The sequence below is a fragment of the Vollenhovia emeryi genome, unplaced genomic scaffold (genome assembly GCF_000949405.1).
Source record: "Vollenhovia emeryi isolate VEMERY1.0 unplaced genomic scaffold, V.emery_V1.0 DF939132.1, whole genome shotgun sequence".
NCBI classification, from domain to species: Eukaryota; Metazoa; Arthropoda; class Insecta; order Hymenoptera; family Formicidae; genus Vollenhovia; species Vollenhovia emeryi.
Genome location: NW_011967234.1, coordinates 2685380 through 2710036, shown reverse-complemented (window position 1 = coordinate 2710036; position 24657 = coordinate 2685380). Strand labels below are relative to the sequence as shown.

The window sequence follows — 24657 nt, the reverse complement described above, 5'->3', positions numbered from 1 at the left end:
AATGTAATTACTTGCTCCAACGTATAAAAGTATTTACCCATTATTCGTCAACACTGCGAATTTTTCAATGTCACACCGACTTTGCACCAACACACGTACAAAAATCCTGTGATTGGTCAGAATAAAAACATGTCGGATGCGCAGTACGGATCGGCGCGAACGTGAAACAAAAGAGCGAGTGCCACTACTGGTTATACTGTGGTAAGAGTCTGGCAAGGGTTGACGCAAAATGGCGTCTGGTCCGAAGGTAACCAATTAATAATAATAATAATCCCGCGTTCAGAGTACAGATTCGAGACACCTTATTGGTTCCGCCATTGGTTCCGCCAAACCAATCAAACGGAGAATATTTCTTGCCAGACTCTTAAGCCCGTATCAGACTACGGATTGGGATTGGGATTAGATTGAAATTTGACCAATCAGAGTAAAAGTTACTGAACTTGGGATTAGTAAACTTTAAGCCTATCACACAATGCGAGGCAACAGGCAACAGGAATAGGGAATAGAATTTTTGACGCGTTGGATTGGTTGAAGGAAAATTTCCGACGAATCCAACCCGTCAAAAAATCTATTCCCTATTCCTATTGCCTGTTGCCTCGCATTGTGTGATAGGCTTTACTGTGATTGGTTAAATTTCAATCTAATCCCAATCCCAATCCGTAGTCTGATACGGGCTTCAGGACCAGTTTCACAAACGTCGTTTAACCGCTAACCCGTGGTTAATTGATCCTCTGTCTCTTCTTGGATAACAAGGGGAGCTTTCCAGCAAGCGACACAAGTCGACACAAATGTCGTTCTGTCTTTCTTCGCGTTCAATGAATAATAAAGACAGAACGACATTTGTGTCGACTCGTACCGCTTGCTGGAAAGCTCCCAAGATAGAGAAAGATTGGAAGTCGACTGAACTCTGGTTAACAGTTAACCGACGTTTGTGAAACTGGACCTTACTACAGGGGGTGCTTTCGCGACGTAGATCAAAATGATCCGTGCTATGATTGGTCAAATCTGAAATTTCGTAGCATCACATTGAAATTTTATTCAATGAAATTCCAGATTTGACCAATCATAGCACGGATCATTTTGATCCGGATCATTTTGATCTACGTCGCGAAAGCACCCAGGGACTCTAGCCCGAAACTGTTTCGGATTCGTCGATAACCAGCGACGTTACCGACCGTCGCGCCGCGCAGGCGCAGGCGCGCGGATCGTGGCGCGCCGCTCGGGTTTCCCCATCTATGAGACGCAGCAAATCCTCGGCGGGGCGTCCGGATGACTCGGGGGATGACGTTAGTTAGTTCGCGCGCGTGAATGGCCTTTATTTCGGCGGTGCCGCTGCTTCCTCGGTCGAGTGCGCTGTGACTCCTCCATCCACGTGTTAACAGTCCGTACGAACACTTACCGCGGAACGGTATGGCCCGATCGAGAGTCGTCATGGGCGCGATTTCGTGGCTGCTTCTGCTCGCCGGCGCCCTGGAGTCCCTCGCCCTGGACGATTTCTTGGAGAACACGCACGATTGGAACACGAAGGACTACATGAAGCGAGAACACTCTCTCTTCAGGCCGTATCAAGGTTCGCGCCGATTCTATCCTTTGTCTTCCTATCCGTCGCGTCGACCGTGCGGGAGTCGCTCCAGTATTCGCTCCAGTATTCGCTCCTATTCGTTTATCGTCTAATCGCCATCTCCGCGAGTTTGAGGTTACGAGGCGACTGATTAACGCGCGGAATTATCTCTTGTTATCCTCTGGAGCTGTTAACGAGACAAACGCCCACGTTTCTTCGCGGCCATATCGCGGAATCGGTAAATACCCGTAGGTCACGGGGCCGATTGTTTTTTCTCCTTCGAAAGAAACGCGGCGAGCTTGTCGTATCTTTTGAAATTATGGATTTCCTCCGGGGAATCTCGTTGCGCGCCAGCGCGAAAGGATTTGCTGCTGGTTCATTTATTATCTAATCGCAATCCGCCAGCCAGTCCACTACGGGCTTACGACTTGGGTAAATTGAGGCTGATTAATGCGAACAATTTATTTTCCATAGATTGCAGCGTCAACGAAAGAGACCACATGTTCCACAGCTGTGTCGCGAGATCGATAAATGTACAGAGGCTAATGAATTATTCTTGTGAAAACGGCGATTTTTATTATCTTTTTTAATTACAGATCCCCCCCCCCCCCTTTGAAGCTCAACAACTTGATAATTTAAAGAATTCTCTTTGCAATGAGATATTTAACAAATTCAAGGAGAGAGATTGCCGGACGTCTCATGAAATTCGGAAATAATGAATAACGCAAGTCACGCGACTACACGTGTAAAGCCTATCACACAATAGGAAAGCACAGGCAATAGGAACAGAGAATAGAATTTCTGACGCGTTGGATTGGTTGGAAGAAAATTTCCGACGAATCCAACGCGTCAAAAATTCTATTCTCTATTCCTATTGCCTGTTGCCTGGCATTGTGTGATAGGCTTAACCGTGCATTTAACTTATCTGTGTTTTAACCTGTGTACACGAATGTAAAAAAATCTTCATTTACATAAATCCGCGAACACGAATATTCATGTATGTGACATACGTAAACGTGTAGCCGTGTATACCTCAATAGGGACATATCGAGGGGGAAACCGCTGAGGGCATTGCGGTGTCCAGATTTGCATTAACAGGCATTTTTTGGGCATTAGTTTGGCCACTAGGCCCTGCTGGGGCATTACAAAGATATGATAAGATAAAATAACATAAAACAAGGCAAATAAGATAACAAGATAAAGCGATGCCCGTCTGGGCATCAACGGGCATCGGTGGGCAAGATTTTGACTAGCGGTTTCCCCCTCGGGAAATGTTTCGAGAATTATGTGACGAAATCTGGATAAAACTTGGAATGCTGCAATTATGCATATGTCGAGCAACGTATGCAGAAGTAGAGATCTTTCATCCAATTTTGATAAGTATTTGCACACGTTTACGCGTCTCGCACATACATGGATATTCGAGTACACGTGAATCTTAAAACACGTGAATTGTAATTGTGCGCGATAATGTTTGTTGGAGGGTATTTATCGAAGCTGCTATTTTTTATTTCCAAATTTCCAGTCGATTATCAAATATATCTTTTTATATATTTACAATATTTAACTGGCGCATATGTTTATAATACAAGTGTTTTGAGTTGATTTGCGAAGTTGTGTTTAATTCAACAGGCACAGGTATGACGATACCTAACTGGGACTTCATGGGAAGCACAATGGTAACTAATAATTATATCAGGCTGACGCCTGATTTACAAAGTAAACACGGTGCCTTATGGAATTCTATGGCAAGTACTCTACTTGTATTTGAACACGTCTTGAACATAATATAGAAACTGCATATATGTATATGCATATCCGTTGTCCCCATATAATTAAGATATTTGAACTTTATACAGCCATGCCACATACGAAATTGGGAACTGCAGATTCAATTCAAAGTGCACGGAAAGGGGAAGGACCTGTTTGGAGATGGTTTCGCCATCTGGTATGCCAAGGAGAGAATGAAATCGGGTCCTGTATTTGGGAATCAGGACTATTTTCAGGGATTGGCAGTGATTCTTGACACGTACAGCAATCATAACGGCCAACACAGTGTACGTCGACAATGCAGTCTTATAAAATCTGATAGCTCAGTTTGGGCAGTCGGTTAAGGTCGCGTAACTTTGTTGTCAATTCAAGATCGAAGACGATCTCTTGATCCAACCGAAACTTGAGTATATTTGTGTCTTTATCTTTCTGTACATTTCCTTTTAACATTTACATTTACGAGCAGCATCAGCATCCTTACATCTCGGGAATGATCAACAATGGTTCTCTGCATTACGATCACGATCGCGACGGCACTCATACGCAGGTCGCGGGATGCGAAGCAAAGTTCAGAAACTTGGATCATGATACGTACATAGCTATACGATACGAGTACGATACCCTAACTGGTACGTGGAGATAATCGAGCGCTACAATACGTTATACTTTTCACGTTATAGCGTATATGATAAGATCCTTTGTTAAATCTCACATTTCCTTTTATATACTGTTTAATCATTATTCCGTACTTTGTCCTGTCACGTTAGATGAGTTACATTACTTTGTTTTCTTCCTTTTATCGTGTCAGCTTTATAATTATCTCTTTCTTGACTTGCAAATGTGTACGCGCACGTATATGTGCGTCACTGACTACCTTTCTTGTGTGTTCTTTTTTTTCTTACGCGATGAAGTCTCCACGGATCTTGCCAACAAAGCAGCATGGAAGCAATGTTTTCAAGTGTCCGGAGTTAAGCTTCCAACGGGCTATTATATTGGAATTTCTGCTACCACGGGTGATCTGTCTGACAATCATGATATACTGTCAATTCGTTTGTTTGAATTAGACTTACCAAATGACGTAAGCATTACAATTTATTCTTTTTCTCTATATTTCCATTATATTAAATACATATTACACGTGTGTAAAGCACACATCTCGTTGACCAACAGAGCTGTGAACTGTTTCATTATAGTAATCAAATTAGCGGTATTTACAAATGCATGTCAATTTACAGCCCAAGGATCAAGAAGATAGATCACAAATTGTGCCATCAGCAGCATTCTATGAGCAACCAAGAGGTACGCGGTTAAGAACGAATTGTCATTGTATATCAATTTATCATTCTAACATCAATCTCTTGCTTCAGAACGTATAGAAGATACGAAGCAGTCTAGCATGAGTGGAATAAAACTTTTCCTACTGATGTTGATTGGCGCGCTCGTGATAATAGCCTGTGTTGTCATTGCCATTATGCTATATCAGAAGCATCAAGAGAAAAGCAGAAAACGATTTTACTAAGTCAGGGTTTAGATAGGTTGTGTGTATGTGTGTGCGGGGTTTCAAGCGTTGCAGCTTACCGATTTCTCTTTTATCCAAGATTTCTTGTATACACACAAGATGTAAATCATGAAATGCTCATAAGACTGTCTTAGTTTGATTTCTGTTCCCAAATTTGATACAAATCTTTGTTTTTTGTATAAAAATAAGTCTTCGGGGTAAAGGAGGAGTGCGAGTGCGTGTGCGTATGCATGAGCGTGTGTGTTTGTGTACAAGTATTCTAATAGTTTCAATATTTGCAGAAAATGTTGCCCCGTTAGATTATAATTGTCACATTGATTGGACTCAATGTACATTTATTTGAGTTGATTATAGTCAGTAAAAATACATATTTATTGCAGTTCCTTTACCAAAGTTATTCCTTCTTGAAATGCCACATGGAATTTAACGAAATAAGTTTTTATATACTTGACTCATAACAAATACATAGGATGGGAAGATATTATAATGAATGTATTGTGACGTGTACATTGTTAACTTTAGGAGGGTCTTGGAAAAACTCGTATATTGTATGTATTAATTTCAAGCCAAATGTTCATATATACAAGATCTTTGTGGTAATATATATATATACTTTTTCCAGAACCTTTTTGTATATATAGGTTGGAAATTAATTCTAAACTCCAGTGATTTTAAATACTTAAGGCAATAATACATCACCGATAAAAGAGATATTTGTTTAAGGAGATAAAATGTAGAAATTTTTAATTTTTATTTATGTAATTTTCTTTTGCGCATTAGGTAATTATTTTCATATGCAGATACAGAAGAAACTTTATTAACATAGATTTTATATTTGTACATAAAGAAAAGTAATGTATTCGAAGCTCCCATATTGCATAAAGTTTGTGATGGAGTTTATTTGTAGAAATGCAACTCTAAACAGGCCATCGGCCATACAAATTATCCAGTTAGAACTGATATCGAACATCGCATGAAAGTATACGCAATGTGGGGGGTTCTACTGTATTTCAATATAAAATAACTATAAAATAACATAATAAAACTCTGTAATGTAATCATTTTATATGGAAACTAAGAAAAAAGGGAACCAAACCGTTTAATAAACAATTGTCTTGTTATCGAGATGATGTTATCATTCGAAACAATAATGTATCATGTTGCCAAATACATAATAAATATGTCTACAATTCTAAACGGAAGGAGGATTTTTGTTTTGCTTTTCAGCAGAAAGATACATACGGAAGTATTAGAACTGATTGTACAACGATATTGAAATGAGACAATATTTTGAATTTTATGCTGTATTTCTGAATACATATCATTCATGACAAAAATATATATTTGCACATCAGAATGCAAGAGCTCATCATGTTTTAACGCATTTAATTAATTTGTTTGCTTTGAAGAAGCAAATAGAGTACTTTTATTATCAACATTAAAATCATTCGAACGGAAAACACCAAGGCACATCTATGTCTTATCTCTTTACTATACTGTACTGGTCTTGGTTCCTATTGTCGTTGTGTGATACAATGACGAAATTGTCCTTATCTCTATAGATAGATATGCTTCTTAATAATTTATACATCTAAACACTTAATAATGAATTATTCGCATTGTACATATATTTTCAGTATTGTAAGCTGCATTTTATTCAGGTAACTGAATGTATCAAGTATATTCTAACCGAATATTAGTACTGCAAAATTTTGTTATGAAATGACATTTCACTTAACATAATAGCTTACTAAATCTAGGATTATTTACATTGGGTTGCATACTGCCTTGCTATTTAACTAATTAAAACTTTATCACGGTATAATGTATATACTATGAACCTAGTAAGACGTACAATTTTTACTACATATAATATTAAAACAAGATTGAAGAGATGTCTCCTATCATTCTCCAAAAACGGAATACAAAAATATCAAGCGTTTCTCTCTCTCTCTTTTCTTTTTACTGGCAGTAATGCTTAGGAAAATATATAAATCTTAAAATATATGTTATTTATAATACTCTGAAGCGGATTATGACTTATTCATGAAAGCCTATAACATAACTATTACTATACATGTATATTGCCTGAGGCATTCGGTAACATCGAAATATTTGCACTATTTTCTACTTTCATATCACGCACACATTTACATGTATGTCAAATATTGAAGGAACGCTGCTATATATACATAACAGTTTCTTGATTTAGTTTAGTTTAAACGGTATATAGCATGTTATCACGTATAACACGCTGTTTTGTACAGTACAATATATCTGCAACATTGTAGCGCAAAAAAGGTAGTTTATTATATTAATAATCAATTATCGCATTAAATTTCAAGTAAAACTCTATTAATAGATGTCTCATGCTGAAATATCTCTTAAGGCGTTTACAAGATCAATGTGTTATAGTTTACACTGAAAATGTATAGATACAAAACTTGTTTAAAATCGCATTCTCTTAATACAATTAACCAATGCGAATTAATCCAACGTTCTATTTTGCAAATTTTATTTTTTCAGAATCTAGCAAGTCTAATCATAGGAAGTTCAAGTTTCCTTTAAAATAAACTGTGTTAAACAAACTGTAATGACAATTGGATATAAAAATAATTTCGCTACATTATTTTTAGGTCTAAAAAAGGCTAGAGAGATCGAAAGGATTCAGTCATGTAGAATATCATCACTTGAACATCACAACCGGATTTAACAGAAAGTTCAATACAGTCTTTACGCTGAGACACAGATCTCGGATAACGGAGCGTAAACTTATACGATACCGAGAACGTTTGTAAGACGTTTTCAAATCGAGCGAGTTGCACGCGAGGCAGCCGACCTCTTCCAAATCGATGTGCGGCTCGGCGCCGCCGAGAAGAGATTCCGTTTCCAAGCCGTTATTGGTAAGCGCGCCGGAAAACCAAATCTTGTCGCCCGGATAAATATTCAGACTAAAATTGGTGAAAGAATGGTCCGCAACGAGACGTATCTCCGTGGTGCTTCCCCACATGCCGTTTTTCATCTTGACAAATATCTCAAACTCGTATCGATCCCACGCCGGAAAGTAACATTTGTTCCGCTTCTTCTTGATGCTCATGATGCGCCTGCAGTCATTTCTGCGATTATCATCGCCCGAGCTGCAATTTTCCTCGTACGGCTCCCCGTACATACAACTAAGTATCGTTCTAACGTTGTCGGGCAATTTGTTTACAATGACCGCGATGCTGTTCTTTATTGATTTTACTCGAATATTCGTCACGTAGCCGTCCCACGAGACGGGTATGCCCTCCAGCTGAGCGCATTGCACCTGCACCTGCGCTTTCGACGACATTTCTTCCCACGCAGGCTGATGACAGTAGTTCCGATACTGATCCCACGTTAATCTCATATTGGGAGCAATATCGTACGACGCCTCGTCGGGATTCTGGTTGTACTCCATTATCATCGGCCACGATAGGAATGTCGCGGCGCCAACGCCAAGGACAATCTACAGAAGACATTCGTATAAATTTATGTAAAAGTTAAGGAACAACACAGAGTTTAAGGCGGAGAAATGCGACGTTGTATACGTACTTGCACGAGCGTGATGATCCAATTGAATCTCGATGCTCTGGTCTTCCTCAGATACCACGAGGCGAAAAACGGCAGCCCTCCGAGCACGGTGGTGATTGCTATCCTCATGGCCAGATCATTTTCTGACAAATATTTGATAACGGCTACGATCGGTAGAATAACGGAAGCGATACCGGCGATTGGAAGAAACAGAACCATGCCAACTAACGCGAGGGCGCCTCTGATCAAGCCGTACCATGTGGCACCTTGAGAACTGAAGATCGCTATCTGCCACCAGCTCAGAGTGACGCAATGGGGTATCAGAGTACGATACGTGCCACGCCAGTTGTCCCTCGCGGCCATTTTCGCGAAGACCGCCGGTATCAGGAGGTAAAATACAACGCGGAAGTTGAGACAAAACTCTATGCCATTGCCGACAACGTAAGACGCGAATGTCGGCACCCTGATGTCCAGGAATCTCCAGCTCTGAGCCACGACCATGTCCGTCTCGTAAGGATACTTGGCGAGCACGTGCACGCCGAAGCTGAAGAGGGCCAGGAAATCGGGAAGCCGCGACGAGTTCCTCCGCATAAAGCTGCAGAGCGTGATGAGAGTGAGCGTGACTGCTATTATAGTGAATTCAGATTGCGGCGTCCACTGATGGGCTATCAGGGGATAGATCATCAGGTTCAGCAGCAGCGCGAGAAAGAAGTGCCCGTACGGCTTGAGGTTGTTGCGGCAGAACTGATACTCCGCCTCCTCGGGGTTGAGATTTCCACCCGAGTAGCTGAGAAATAGGCCCGACCACACGCGGAAGTTGTTGAACTCGCGCTTTCGCTGGAGCATCTGGAAGGTGGCCACCACCATGACTACGAACGAGAGGTAGTAGAGGGCCATCGGTATAAAAAGTATTAGGCTCTCCGTGCCGAACAAGGAGTACAGCAAGAGCAACAGGAGAATGTGTAGTTTCGACGTAAAAAGGATCCGTCCGATCGACGTCCCTCTGTGGCCGAGGGTCTCGACCAACCAGCTGTAGAGACGTCTCAGCGACGCGAACGGATGAACGAACGGTCTCTGCAGCAACGGTATCGTGTCCAGCGCCAGCTCGGAGGGATCCACCATGCGGAGAGCGTGCGATACTATCGGGAGCATCCCGCGCGCGTAGCTCGCAGCCGCGGACACCAGAGCAGCCTCCGTGATCTTCTTACCATGGTCCGACCAACCTGCGATTACACGGCGAAGCGCACGTAAGTACCAAGAGCACGGTAAAAGAGCGAAAGAATAATCCGTAAGAAAGTAGTCTCACCATGAACGTCGCTCGTTCGGTCTTCGTCCTTCGCAGGCGGAGAGTCGTCGGGAAGACCATTTCTGGGGAAGCAATCGTTATCGTTGTCGCCCAGTCCCTTGTGCGACGAGTTGCCGGAGGTATTGTTCGATTGAAAACAATCGGCGTTGCTGGTCGACGGGGACGACAGGCTTCTCATGCGATTCTGCAGCTGCTCCGTAGTGATAAAGTCCTCGCCGTTCGACAAGCTGACAAAACAATTTCGTGTATACCGGCATGTGGAATACGTCTATCCGTTTAACTTTCTCTCTCTTTACCTCATAAACATCTCCCTCGCCGCTCTCCTAACCAGCTTCTCGTCCTGCGTCATGTCTAGGCAACTTTTCACGTCGTAATAGTTGTGCTCCGTGATACCGCGGCCAGTCTCCAGGCACTTCCGGAGAATATCAGTCGCCTCCAGATTTCCCTGCTCCGAGGCCTTTGTCAGCCAGTAAACGCCCAGCTTTGCGTTCTCCTCTTTATCAACGTCGAGCTCTTGAAACGTACGACACAAGTTACACACGGCATAATACGCGGCAGGGCGTAGCGTAGAGCGGAACAACGTGGGAGAAACTCCGAGTCGCCAAGCGTATTACTCCAGCTTACCACATTGTTCCTCTAACAACTGCTTAGCCAAAATTACTTGAGATTCCGGACAGCCGTCCTCCGCCAGTCGGGAACGTAACCGTCTAAGAGAACCCTTAGGCCCATCTATCAATAGGACTTAGAATTAGCTATTTAATCAGAAAAAAAGACTAATCAGAATTCACGTTTGTCAACATATACGTCATGTCGTAAACATAGATTCGCTTATTACTATAATTCGGGTATAATCACAGTCGTGAAAAGTGGACTTCGTTGGCGAATGTCCAACTCGTCAACGAAGGTGTTCACTTTTCGCGAGCTCGCGGTAGAGGAAAGGATTCACGATCGAGAGTCCCAGAACGTGGGAACAATTTTAGAACGAGGGATCGATCGGCGACTCATTTAATTCCGCGTGGCGACGCGACTTCCGAGGCTTCCGTCGCGCCCCGACAACTCGCACTCCTGGGTACCCGTCGTGGAAAGGTTCGAAATGGATTCCGATCCCCGGGAAGTAATCGGACAACTCCGTACATCTCCACGACAGGGCTGCGTTCGAAAACGTCGCCCGGACGCACCAGCGTAACATTTCGTTCGACGCTCGGCGAGCAACGGAGAAAATTGACAGCACTCGAGCAACCGAGTGACGTTTCCGAACGCGGCCCGGGTGTCCCGTGTCGGGAACGCGAGCGTCGAATGTCGCGCCGTTGACGTCGCGAGGTCACGTGCGCGCCTCGAGAGCCGCGGGGAGCCGATCGCACGCCGGGCGGTCTCCCCCTCCCCCGCGGCCCTCGCTCGCCCGGGATCGCCCCCGGAGTCGCGGGCCCGAGGCGATGATTACCGTGCAGCGTCCACTGTTTTCTGCCGGATCTACCAGACAGCGGTACGATACCAGCCATGACTCACGGTCGGGGCGCGGAGGACGCGGATACACTCCGTCCGACTCGCCCGCTCGCGGGCGCGCGCCGAGGCTTCTCTCCTCCGCGCGGCCTGAACGCAACTCTTCGCCGCCACGTAGTAAGCCCGGGGATCCCGACGAACGCACGAACACGCACGCACGCACGTCGTCGCGCGGCTCCGCCGTGTGCGAGGCTTCGGCAATCGGCCGCCCCGCTACGCTCCTGTTGAATAGGCTGGCAGGCGTGGACGCGCGGCGCATGCGCGCGCGCGCGGAGTCCCTGCGCTCCGTACCCGGCGTCAGGTCGGGCTAGATCGGGTACGTAAACAAAGGAGACGCTCGCGCGCGCGCTCCGAAATTTGAATCCCCCGCGCCCCACGCGTCGCAGCTGCCCGACTGGCGCGGGCGAGAGGTTAGTTCCCGTTTAGTCATCGACCCGCGAGATGACGAGATCTCGAGCGAGGGATCTTTCCTCGCTCCGTCGCACTCTCCACGGATCCCCGAGATCCCCCCGTCTCGCTCTCGCTCCGAATTCCCGCCTCGCTGACGCGTCGCAGCCGATTCGCCTTTCCGGTTTCCCTTTTCTGAGCGTCGACTCTGATGACCGCGAACGATAAGTGACTTTTAATTCGCCGAGTAATATTTGTCTTCTGAGTAAGCTGAGTCGCTTATACTCGCTTCCCCCTCGGGTCCGATAAGAACGGGACGCGGATTTATTTCCTCGGCGAGAACTCGCGTGTTGCTGGGGATGGTAATCGAATTCTGAATGCCCGGTGTGAGGGCGAGTACTAAAAGGCACGGTGGTTCCGGGGTTACACGTTTATTTTCTCAATACAAACTTGCCTACGATTGTTATTATTACGTACAGTCTTGTATGTTACACAGTATTTCACGCAAAGTACGCTCGAGCAGCGATCCCTAGTAGCACAATATATTGGCGCAACATTGGGAAATGTGTAAGTCTAATATTCGCAACATTGGTCGCAATATTGAGATGGACGCCTCCTCTTATTCAGCCGGTGTGTCTACTTAGCAATATTGGCATAATATTGTATCAATATTAAAACAATGTTAGACCAACATTCACATTATATTGCCAACTATTGGCCAATGCATTTCCCATATAAATCTGTTATATAATTATTATTGTGCAACGTTTGCATTTATTTCGTGGCCAATATTGGCTTAACATTGAGAAATGGCCAATGTATTTTCAATATAACTAATATTGGACCAATATCCACATTATATTGCTACATATTAGCCACTTTGCATTTCCTATATAAATCTATGGTTGTATAATTATTATTGTGCAACGTTTGCATTTATTCCGTGGCCAATATTGGTTTTACATTGAGAAATACTGGCCAATGCATATAAATCTAACGTTATATAATTATTATTGTGCAACGTTTGCGTTTATTCCGTGGCTAATATTGGCTTTACATTGAGAAATACTAGCCAATGCATTTTCAATATAACTAATATTGGACTAATATTCGCATTGTATTACTAAATATTGACCAATGCATATAAATCTATCATTGTATAATTATTGTGCAATGTTTGCCTTTATTTCATGGCCAATATTGGCTTTACATTGGGAAATACTGGTCAATGTATTTTCAATATAACCAATATAGGGCCAATGTCTAGCCAATCCATTGTGCTACTAGGGATCTGATTCAGTGCATTGGCTAAACATTGGCCCAATACAAGCAAATACTGGGCCAATGTTTAACCAATGTTTGGTCAATGCACTGTACTACTAGAGATGTCTAGATATCTCGCAGATTTATTCAGGGCCGGGTTAGACGCGTGCAACCGGTGCGTCGCACGCGGTCCCGCGGTTTGATCGGTCCCGCTTTCCAAGTGACCGAGAGTTTGTTTTCTGTTCCTGCACTGGTGAACTAGTGCAGTAAGCTAGAATGAGAAAAAATATGCTTGTCTTACTCCAATTTATTGCACTAGTTCACTAGTGTAGGAACAGAAAACAAGCCTCGAATTTGTTCTTTGTTTGCACCCGGCTCCGCTTAGAACCGGATCTGGATTTATTTGATTGACGCGAGTATTCGTGTACGACGCTGCGCGCGAGGAACACTCCTCTATGTAATTTTACAATGTTTGCAACGCGCGTATATCTATTCTATCCGATCGGAAGATTCCGAAAAATTTCTTAAATGCAAATCGGCCTGCCGAGAAGGGGACCGCCGAGCAAGCGCTGATATATTGCTCGGAAAGCGTGACGCAATGCGTGTTTATGGTTACCGACAATAAATGACGTGCGTATTTGATGTGATTCAAGTTGCAAATTTCGGAGCCGGTTTCGATGAGTCTGCAATATACACGACGCGCACCTTCCTCCGGCACGTGTCGAGGCCTGAGAGCCACCCGCGAACTATATTTCACTTAGCAGAACCAGGTTTTCGCGGGCTGCTCGTATAGTCAGAAATCGGCGCGTAGACCGGCGCTGCAAAACAAAAGGGAAATAAACACGTGACACGGCGGATTGTGAAGCTAGAAACGCACGAAGAAACTCAAGCCTGATCTACAATGTGCTCTTCGCGTCTAGAAACATTCCAGTTTACAGAAAAGCAAATCAAAACGTTTACAAAATTTATGGACAAAGTCGTACGATTGTGCAATTTATCAACTTGCACAAGTTTGTTAAATACATTTATTGGCTACAAAACAGAATGTTTCTAGACGCAAAGAGCACATTGTAGATTAGGGCCTTAGCGGAAAGACAAAGTTTTCTATATTAAGTCTTTATTTTGTCGTGTGTTTCTAGGTTGAATATGAGACGGTCGTGCGAAAAAGCCGCAACTACTCGACGGTACTTACAAGTTACTCGGCCCGACGTAAGGCGGCGGATTTGGACGAACGTACGGGTTGGAGCGTTCACCGGAGGTCCTGGAAGGTATTGGAAAATTTAATATTCGTCATGTCAAAGCACCGCTTGGTTCACGGAGATGTGTGCAAATATCAGATTGAGGATTGCGAAGTGGAAATTACCATTCGACCAATCGAGACGGAACGGATTAAGATGTTAACTTATCAAAATCTTACTCTTCAATTTGCAATTCTCAATCTTCAGTGCGTAATCTGATGTAGGCTTAAAGCCCGTATCAGATTATGGATTGAGATTGAGATTAGACTGAAATTTGACCAATTAGAGTAAAAATCATTGAACTTGAGATTAGTAAACTCTGATTGGTCAACTTTCAATCTAATCTCAATCTCAATCCGTAGTCTAATAAACTTCAGAGACATCATGAACGAACAAAGGCTCTGTTAACTTCTTAAGCGCTCTGGACTCTTTGAATGTCTACCCCGAGTTCTTGGACAATGCCTTTTAGATTCTCCAAACTTCTCCCGAAACTTTGTCTTCATTAAATGTAACAATTTGGAGCACTCGAGCAAATTAAAGCTCTCTATCTAATCTTCTACGTTTTGAAATTGCTGCGCTCTTACGTAATTAAATGGCTATAAAGAGTGAAGAAAAATTCATCCGTCTTGGCGCGAGTGCCTCTTTACGGCTTCCACGTAATAGATTCGCAATGCGATTGCATTGAGGTGCATTTTACTGGAAGCAATTACAGCGCCTGCACAGTAGTGCGGTACGTGCGTTCGTTTTGATTAATGAATCTGCCTGCGAGTTACGCGTACGCGCGGCGCGTTCTCTTCCTGAGAAACGATGTCGCGCTGTGCCTTCGGCTACGCCAGAAGTAGCTACGTAATAGACGAGATAATCTGTCGTGATTTTTTTTTCTTCACTTCTTATCCGAGGCAGCATCTTTCGAGAAAGAAGTTCCGGCGTGGGAGGCGGATGACTTTAATATTCATCGAATATTGCTCGCGCTTGTAGATTTTTCTAGAAATCGAAACCGGAATGGCCGGCGTTAAAGCCGTAAAAGACGTACGACGGTGGGCTCCCCGTAATTTCATCCAGATGGGGAATCCTCGACGAATTTGCGTCTAACGAGATAATCTGCAACCAGCGAACTCCGTACTACGCCGGAAAAAAAAGTGTTTGCTACCGTAGCTAATCATGGTTTGCTAAACCTAGTTTGCTGCCATAACTACAAATTTCTAAACCACAGCAAACGGTTTGCTGTCGCACCTAATAGAATAGGCACGGTAGCAAAATATTGAGCTACCGCAACTAAATATTAGCTGTCCATATTTTGCAACCGAGGTGCCACATGCAGCTTTTAACTACGGCACCTACATTTATCTTTCCGTGTATACTGAAGACCTGCTACCCTCTGGAGGAAGATGGACAGGGTGAGACGGACAATGGTCCCCACTGTGTCTCTTTTTATGTCACGATTTCTATCTCACTGATACAAAATATGATAGAAAATCGATGACCAATCAGGATTACTAGAAAGAGACAGAATGGGAACCATTTGTCTGACTCTTGCCCGTTTCTGCAGACTAACTTGAATTCCGGTCTACATTACTTCTTACTCTAATTTGTGAAACTAGAAGAAGATATAAAGTTGAACCGAGATTAAAGTTAAACTGCGTTGGCAGAAACGAGCATCTGCCCATCTTCTTCAAGAGGGCAGTGGGTCTTCCAGTATAACATAGAGTTGATTGTCTGCAGCCTGACATCTCTTTCCGTGTCCAAGGCTTAAAGCTCGTCGAGGTCCTGTTTGCCAAAGGCAAAGGCTAATTTCTACCTTGGACTTCGCGACAGAGAGTCGTTCGGGCTCGACGGCTGAGCTGACAGGGATTTCAGAGTGCCTCTCTCCGACATGGCGTACTGCACCATTTGTATCCCGTTGTTCCCGACTCCTTCCCCCGGCGTAGGCTCCCGCTTCTCGCTGGAAAAACAGGAATGTCTCGCTGCGTTAAAGCGGCTATTTAAATTCGGCGGGACATCGATTACTCGCGGCCCGGATCTCGCGTACGCGATGACGCAACAAAGCCGAAGAGGTCTAGAAGCGTGAATAAAATTATAGAATCCGGCTTCGAGCCGGCGCCAGCCGTTATTTCGCCGTCGCCAGTTATCGTGCGACGAACGTGAGTTCATTAATCATTATTTGCAAAGTTTTAAGAAGCGTTTATCAAATCTAGCGTCGCTACGTTTAAATATAGGTACGTCAAGTATTTCGTAACATGCAGGCACGTTAAATTAGAGAAGCTTAGAAAAAAAAGTGAAATTAATCGAAAACAAATTTCAACCGAATTAATTCAACTTGTTACATTCAGCTCGATAATTTCTTTCAATTCGCGGCGTACTACGGCAAAACGTAAGATTAGCGATGCTTTAGTAACGTCGCGTCACTTTGCGGAAATTAGTATTTACTAAAAACTTGAGCGACTATTTGCACAACGACGGAGCGAACATACCTGCCGGGTTGTTCTCTCAAAAGGAAAATATTAAAGAGCTGGTCGAAATATTCATCCGACTCCGGATCCGTCCTAGGAAAATAAAATATAAGTGTCTACGCTTTTTCGCCGCGGGAGTGCCTTGAGATAGCGACCGATCAGTTAATATCGCTAATGCAAACCTCGTCCGGTCGGTTTAACATTGCCGCGTGCGTCAATCATAAATTACATCATAATAACATCCATAAATTAAGCTATGTATTCTAAAAACAAAAATCGATTCTCACAATGAGACTCCCGGCGATGCCATTTTCCCGCAACGGCTGGTACTTTAATTACCATTTACGTCAGAACACAATAGTCGCGAGCCTCGGTGCCGCGAGCATGCGGGAGGCATAGTGAAAAGCGAAGGAGACCCGTATAAGCATTTACCGAACTTTGCCAGAACAGGCATCCGCCGTTCGTCTGTTATTAACGCAATGTTAAATTAAATCCTATTTCTTTCAACCGACCGTGGCGAATGTTCCAGTCATTCTTACAACCGACGATAAAGATATCGGCGATGAAATATCATTCCCTTCCCCACGATGTTACCTTTTGTCTGAAACATTTGGTTGAATATCTGCCAACTCTCGGGCGTTCTCTAACGCGATGTGAAGCGGAATTTCGATACAATTGACGCGAGATCGGTGAAACTTGAAATAAACGCTCGAACAAGGAAATTTTCCTCGTGACGTGCGATCGAATTCTAACTGACGTACGTATGTTTGTCATTGAATAAAAAGCCGACAGGGTTCAAAACCGAAGAGATCTGGTAAAATCCGTTCGTCGTGTACGATTCCGGCGAAAACCGGACTCCGTTACGCGACGGTTCCGCTCGAGTCGTATACTCCGACGAATAGATCCTCCGTGGGTTCCTCTCTGTCCCCGTTCGCGTAACCGCCAGAACTTTAAAATGAGTCATATCGCGCCGGTGACGCGCGAATCCTGTTCCTGTTTGCGCAGCGCGCCCGCGTTATCAATACCACGCGATTACCTTGATCACGGTTTGTCGGGTCCCCGCGTCGGGGAACGCGAGCGATTCGACAAAGGAAAATGAAAAAGGAAGGGAATAAAAATGCGGAAATGCACGGCGAACGTGCGTATCGATCGTGACTCGAAACTCGTATCCCGCCTCGATTGCCCGCACGCGAAATGCACGCGGTCGCGTCAGCGTTGCGTCAACCGTCACGTGTGGCACGACGTAATTGACTCGTTATCGCGACGCCGTCGATGAAAATTGTCGTTGCCCCACGGACGCACTCCGAGACAACGCACGCACTCGAGTGCGTGCGTGCGGGCGCGCTCCGGATCGCAGGATCTCTCCGCGAGTTCCCCGGCGAGAGGCCGGCCGCGCCAGTGGACCCTGTACTATCCCTTGGGAAATTTACCTTGAATGAAATTAAAGTTTTTAAAAGTAATCTTTCATAAATCTAAGAGTCTACTTAAAGAAGTTGAAAGTTCACTTAAGAAATTTTAGAGTAATTTTGGACACTTAAAGTAATTTTTAATTTCAATAAATCTATTCAATTTTGATTTACTTGTACTGAAACATCTGCCAGATTTGAAGAAATAGAATTCTCTTAGAAATTTCAGTCTCGAGCAAATACAACCTTGATTAAGGTAAAGAAATGATTTTTATTATTTAAATAAAAGTCCGCGTCAGTGTGAACTCTACGCTATCCCTTGGAAAAATTTATCTTAAATGAAATTAAAGTTTTTAAAAGTAATCTACCATAAATCTAAGAGTTTACTTAAAGAAGTTAAAAGAGCTCACTTAAGAAATTTTAGAGTAATTTTGGACACGTAAAGTAATTTGAATAAATCTATTAAATTTTGATTTACTTCTACTGAAACATCTGCTAGATTTGAGAAGAAATAGAAATAGAATTCTCTTAGAAATTTCAGTCTCGAGCAAATAAAATTTTGATTAAGGTAAAACATAATTTTTTTAAATTAAATAAAAGTCTAGTAAGATCCAAATTCAAACAAACTGTTTTCCGTGCGTAGGTACCTAGTACAGTAATAGAGTTCATCGGGCCGCGCCGATCGCAATGCATCGTCGTGCGAACACAATCCGTGCGGGGCAAGCGATTAAAAGCCGCTAACGAAGTACCGCGCCGCATTCCGCCTAATCGCACGTCGCGATAATGCGCTTCTAATTATGACCGTGTACCAAGTCGGTGGAAGCGCGACCTCGGCGGAATTATTGCATCTGCACTTGACAGTAAAATCGTAAGATGTCTTGCGCGAGTATCGCGTTACGATTAATGTTTACGTGCGGCAAACGCTAACGTTTACGTTTCGTAATTGTTACGTACCGGATGTACGGCAATGGACTTATTACACTTGACGAGCAGAACGATTATAGGTTCACGTTTATTTTCCCAACGCTCGTAACTCGCATGCTGATGTGAGCTGTTTATAAATCACCTCCACGATTTTACTGCTCCCCGTCGCAAAAAATATTGACGTTAGACGATTAGATTAGGTGCGATTTCGTGTGCCGTTTAAATGCGCATTATCATTGGGATGGTTCAAGAGGTTCTGTTAAATATTTACGATAAGTACATTGACGTAAACCGCCTAATTATAATAGATTAGCCGGTTTTATCAAAAGTGACGAGTTGCATGCTGCGTGCCAAGGTAAAAGCGTCCCGCAAAGTGGCCGATACGCGGACGAAGAGACGCTCGCCAAGGAGACACGTGTACCAGATTAGATCGATCTTCTTGAGTCACGTGGCAGAATTGAGAAGAGATTCTCATTTCTTTTCACTTGTACAACCGCGGGCGAGTTGGGCGATACATTTTTTCTCCTGGCAATTTTGCACGCATCTTATACGCAGATATAAAAATACGGACATCTCTAGTTAGACCACGTTTTCATAAGTGCATAGAAAAGCCTGTAGATTTTATGGCAGCACTTATGCGGCAACTTTGTAAAGTGGCTTTTGTAAGCATCATTTCCGGGCACTTCACGCCTTTTACAGCGGCACAGTGAAGCCGGGCCATGCCGCTTTTGTGGCCAATTGGAGCGTTCAACTGGAGGCAGCGTTATGTCATTTTGCGAACTTGTAGGTATTATTAGAAATTCCCGCCCTATTGCACATCTTTTATTGAACACATACCGGGGGACAGGGGGTCTAGTGTATAAAATAAAATAGTATCCCAAGCATAAGTGCGTGCAAAAAGTGTTGAACACGCTGAGAAACGTATCGATTTTTAAGGCTCTTTAAATATCTTCCAAGGAGACAGCATTCTCGGAGCGGCACATTAAATAATCGTCGTGAAATTTTCGCACCTTCTTGTCGCGCAATTATTCCTTCTCACAATTGGACACGTTTCGTCCGAACGAACCTTCAACAATTCATTTATCGCCGAAAGAATATTATCATTTGCTTTTTGCTCGAGAGGTGCCGTTGGTCACACCTGAAACCGTCCGTTTAACAAAAGTAAAACGGAATTCTTTCTTCTTACATAAGTATACATAAATTCACGAAATGACGTAGCGTCGTTTAAGCGGTGACACAATGATCGTTGCTCGGCGCATCGCGATTGCGGACGAGCGAAAGAGCGGCGCGATAAGAGTGGGAAATTTTAGTAGACGCGCGACCAGACGCCAGTTCAAGAATACAAAAACTCCACCGATGTTTACATCGATCGGAATGTGAAATTAGCGATCGTTGCGTGATCGCCGTTCGGCGATCGGAAATCAACGTCGATCGGCGCAGACACATCAATCTATTTCCGCGCGAGCGATTCCGCCGGTCGCCGATAAGCGATTCTATTGCGTCACTCCGATCTCGATCACGTCACGCACCATCTGACTATTGATCGTAAGGCGCCGATCACTCGCGGTCACTTACCCGTTTCTCATGCATGCACGCACGCACGTACGCACGCGTGCACGCACGCACGCCACGCGCCAGTGACAGATGTGTACACACGGCTACAAGATACCAAATTGTATGTGCCAAAATGGTAATTGTGTATGGCGAACGCGAGTGAAAGAGAGAGAAGGACCGAATTCATCACGTCGATCGATCGATGCCTGTCTTTTCTTTCTTTCTTCTATCGTTCTTTATTGTTCTGCCATTTCGTGAATTTACACAGTAAGAAAATTTGTGTTTTCTTGTTAAAGAAATACCGGTTAAAATTTTTGTGTTAAATGTTTACCACATTCGTGTGTTAATTTAAAATATTGCTCTTGTGTTAATTGGTCTCTCAAATTTAAAATTATTAAAATACTGAAAAGAAATGTTAAAACAACGCGTACAAGTACACACAATGTGTACTTATTTTTTAATCTTACACAATACATATGTTCTATATTATTAGTAACAAAATTTATCTGTCTAACCAACAATGTCTGATATTAAGAGATAAATTCTCTCGATAATACGAATTCTTATAAGTTCGTCCGAAGAACCGTCCAATTGTGAAAAGAAATAATTACTCGGCAGGAAAATGTGAAAGCCAATTATTCGATATAATAAACAAATACGTCGATATTATTTTTCAACGTATCGTAGCATGATTCCACATATCGATCAATCGATGCTTTCGATGCCAATGAGAAACAGTCACTGCGATCTCGAGAATATTTAGAAATTATTGGCAGGATATAACAGATACATGTTTCAACAGTGGCTTGAAAGTTGGAACAATTGATAATGGCTGGGATACAAAGTGCGTGAATTTTCGCAAAAACCTCGCACAAAAAATTATGAACGGCATGACAAACCGTTCTGCAATTATCTGCATTGTTAGTTTAATCGCCATTAATCATCCCGAAATAGCTTGACGTTCGACAAGCTAAAATAGTCGTATTTTGTTTTACCAGCTAAATACGCGTGCGTGCAAGTTAAACGTGACGCACATAGAGTTCATAATAAGATCATAATTAGATCAGTTACATCACGTGTACAGGAATCTCGATCCTATGTCTATAATCTGCCTGGAATTGGCTGTTTGTGTCACGTATGCAAATTACATTATCCCGATGACTATGTAATTGCAATACTTTTTACCGCGTGCCTCTCGAGAGATAGTGTCCGCCTACTTGGCGACTCATCAACCGACCCTGAACGTTCGTTTTTACCGCCTTGAGCCGCGAGGAAAGGAAACTGGAACGTGATAATGCATACGGCAAAATACGGCTTAATCTGGCAAAAATGTTGGGGAGGCTGCACGTATAAGCTTCGTCTATCTTTGTCCGATTCAAAATCGGTTTTCTCACGGCGAAAAATTGATCGCCCGTCATTCTTCCAAATCTTTCAGCATAAAATGTTTCCTCAACAAGAATTTGCTTCGAATTTGTCGTCGGAATGTTCTTCGATAATGGTCGGCCACTTTGTGGTGTTTTCGGTATAAAACTGTGTTTTCGATAATAGCCGGTTGCTCTTCATTTGTTATAATTTGGTAATTACAGCGTACTTGCTAGCTTACTAGCGTAATTGCATATGCCATAAATTGAAATACTTCCGTTCACGTTCACTGAAGTCAACGCTTTTATTCTCGCGTGGATTTCTGGTTCTTGTTCTGGTTTATCGTGAACGTCACTTTATCACACGTGTCTCTGAGCGGCTTTTATCCTTTTCCTTTGCCAATGCGACATATCTCACTTCATTTTGTTTCATCACATTTGCGTATTGACGGCAAAAAAGCTACGACGTATCGGCTTGTTTTTAACGTGCAACATTTTAATTACAAGTTAATGATATATTATTTCTGATTACTTTTGCATTTATTTGCTGACATTTTGTGCCATTCTTACGTCCATTAACAGAGGTAAAATAATAATTTTACTTCTGTTGAGCCTCAAAGTAACCAAACATTCGCGTCAATTTTACTTGGCCCGCAGAAAGACTCCGACTTGCATATTTTCCTCCCGTGCACTCTCAGCCACGGCATAGAATCTCTTGTGCAATTTTTTTTGTGCGCATCGTCAATGTGTGAAAAAAGTTTAATGTCAATTAAAGATAAAAAAAGTATATGCAAAACAGAAACGCTGCATTCCGGTTCTAATCCAAAGCAGACGTGTGCGGATCAAGTTGTTGAAATTAATTTTTCTGGTATGCAAACGATGATCGCTCGAAAGCAACTGGTTTTCCTCCCGCGAGGTGTAACGTTTAGCGCTTACATTTTCTCGTGATGCAGACAGAAAGCGGTGCTGAGTAAGGCTCCCAGCACGAGGAGCAGCACGACCGGCACGAAAATCGTGGTGGCGATTTCCTTGAAGTAGCTTCTCGTTGGTATGCTGGCCTTCGTCGAACGGGCCCACCGCCACTCCGTGTGCTCGGAGATGCCCGACGAGGGTAGACCCACGACGTTCGCGCTGGGGCCCCTCCGTGCGCTCTCGTGCTGTAGACTCTGCTGATCTTCCTCCAGCTGCGAAAACGACACCTTTACCGTAACTGACGAGAGAGGATGATGACAGAGAACGAGCCGCAAACGCTTAGGACTGTCTTAGTCGTAGACGTAATCTTAGTAGCACGGTCCATTGTCGATCGACGAGTCATTTCTGACTGGGTAGCGCGTGATCTACGCGGTTGGCATTTTGCGTGAAATTGCGTAAATTGTGGCAGTCGCTTGATTGACATGAGACTGCGGATCTAGCCGCGTTCCGTAACTTAAAGACGATCCTGATGACTGACAATATCTAACAAATATGCGATGACGACACGATCGTGTGAAGTATACAATGACGTGTCTATAAATCTGCGTAGTCGAAGAAGGTAAATTACTATATTGACGACATGATAGCGTTGACGTTGATAATGTAATTCACGCATGCAATTGCATTTGCATAATTTTGTGAAAGACGAATAACGCGAGCGAGTGCGTTTTAAGTGGTAAAGTGGGCAGTTAATTTTCACGCCGAAGACATATGGAGGAGACTCCGCTCGGGCATGTAGCATTAATCACGGTAAATGAGCTTCCGCGCGTAGCACAGCGCGGTTTAATCAACCGCAGCTTACCAATCTAAAGGAACACCAATCCAATCTGAACTCGGCCTCTCGGAAGAGTATTTCTACGCTGGTCCTCTTGAAGTCTCTGGGGCACGACGGCATTTTCCACAGCGGCTTCACTTCCTCCTGCAATTCATTTAATTCCTGCGAGAACGGCACCGTGCTGCCCAGCCTCACGACGACTCTGAAATAGAACGATACTGCTTTTTGATAATGAAAAATGTGTCAGAGGAGTATAATTTTCAACGAGACATATAAAATAGAAATGTGCCAACTATTCGAATACGAATCGAATCGAGTAAAATTCGGTTCAATTTGAATTTCTTTACTTCGAATCTCAATTATTCGAAAATTTCCAATTTAAGGCCGGTATTTATAGTCGGATCTTATATTCCAGACCGTCTTGAATTTATCTAAAGATACTGTACGGAACATTTCATTGGCCACGGAGTATCTAAGGATGATCTTGAGGCAGTCTTGAATATAAGATCTGACTATGAATACTGGCCTAAATGACTCGACTACGAATATCATATATATTGCGAGTAACAATAGAATGTGATTGATTCTTACTTTTGAATTCAAATCAAAGAGGATTGACAGTAAAATATTATTTCATTCTAATTACCGTTTATGTAATTGATTAATGTTATTGGATACTCTCTAATTAATATAATTTATCTGTGATTTTTTTGCCTAGCTGTTTTAGTTATTGTAACATTAAATAAGGTGCGTGTTATTAGTTTTATATTTAAATAACAAAATCAATATTATATGTTATTGCGAACAATATTACCTACAGCCCCAGTGGTCGAGCTGGTTAAGACGCCCGCACGGATTGAGGGAGGTCCCAGGTTCGAATCCTGGTTGGGGTAATATTTTTCGCAATAAGAATTTTAATTGCCAGATACGGTCAATAAAAATCATTGATGTTGTTAATTACTGCTGGCGACTTTTAAGAGTATTCTTAATAGTTTATTATACACCATTGACCTCAAAACATGGTGTTCCTCCGTAATAGGGGGAAAATGGATCGGGGGGTGGGCAGGGGAAAGAGAATTTTTAAAAAATCGCGTTTCGACAGTTCAGTGTATGGTCGAC

The 24657-nt window shown here is 43.1% G+C and overlaps 3 protein-coding genes across 10 annotated transcripts in view; 1 reads left to right on the top strand and 2 right to left on the bottom strand.

Moving 5' to 3' along the window:
- Positions 1-1246: 1246 nt before the first annotated feature.
- Positions 1247-5973, top strand: LOC105568058 (vesicular integral-membrane protein VIP36). Its single transcript, XM_012023421.1, has 7 exons — positions 1247-1570; positions 3194-3309; positions 3421-3618; positions 3798-3960; positions 4243-4409; positions 4567-4630; positions 4699-5973. Exons 1-7 carry the CDS (start codon positions 1411-1413, stop codon positions 4848-4850), a joined length of 1020 nt encoding a protein of 339 aa, XP_011878811.1. The 5' UTR covers positions 1247-1410; the 3' UTR covers positions 4851-5973.
- Positions 5974-6138: 165 nt separating this feature from the next.
- LOC105568059 (wolframin) lies at positions 6139-11482 on the bottom strand. Of its 2 annotated transcripts, none has more exons than XM_012023422.1 (6): positions 11215-11482; positions 10333-10437; positions 10005-10221; positions 9709-9935; positions 8424-9625; positions 6139-8337 (listed from the first exon to the last, which is right to left on the bottom strand). In XM_012023422.1, exons 1-6 carry the CDS (start codon positions 11465-11467, stop codon positions 7537-7539), a joined length of 2805 nt encoding a protein of 934 aa, XP_011878812.1. In that variant the 5' UTR covers positions 11468-11482; the 3' UTR covers positions 6139-7536. The 2 variants fall into 2 exon arrangements, with proteins under 2 accessions (XP_011878812.1, XP_011878813.1); XM_012023423.1 differs by having other exon boundaries at positions 11150-11293.
- Positions 11483-12010: 528 nt separating this feature from the next.
- The window catches only part of LOC105568060 (epsilon-sarcoglycan), a 29446-nt gene continuing 16799 nt past the window's right edge, over positions 12011-24657 (bottom strand). For 6 of the 7 annotated variants that reach the window (XM_012023428.1, XM_012023424.1, XM_012023427.1 and 3 more), the window contains exons 7-12: positions 23566-23740; positions 22728-22975; positions 16568-16639; positions 15895-16038; positions 14051-14119; positions 12011-13676 (exon numbers count right to left, since the gene is read on the bottom strand). In XM_012023428.1, coding sequence (XP_011878818.1) covers positions 13652-13676; positions 14051-14119; positions 15895-16038; positions 16568-16639; positions 22728-22975; positions 23566-23740 — 733 coding nt within the window. In that variant the 3' untranslated portion in view covers positions 12011-13651. The remainder of the gene's footprint in view (positions 13677-14050; positions 14120-15894; positions 16039-16567; positions 16640-22727; positions 22976-23565; positions 23741-24657) is intronic. The other variant, XM_012023430.1, reaches the window with a different exon arrangement.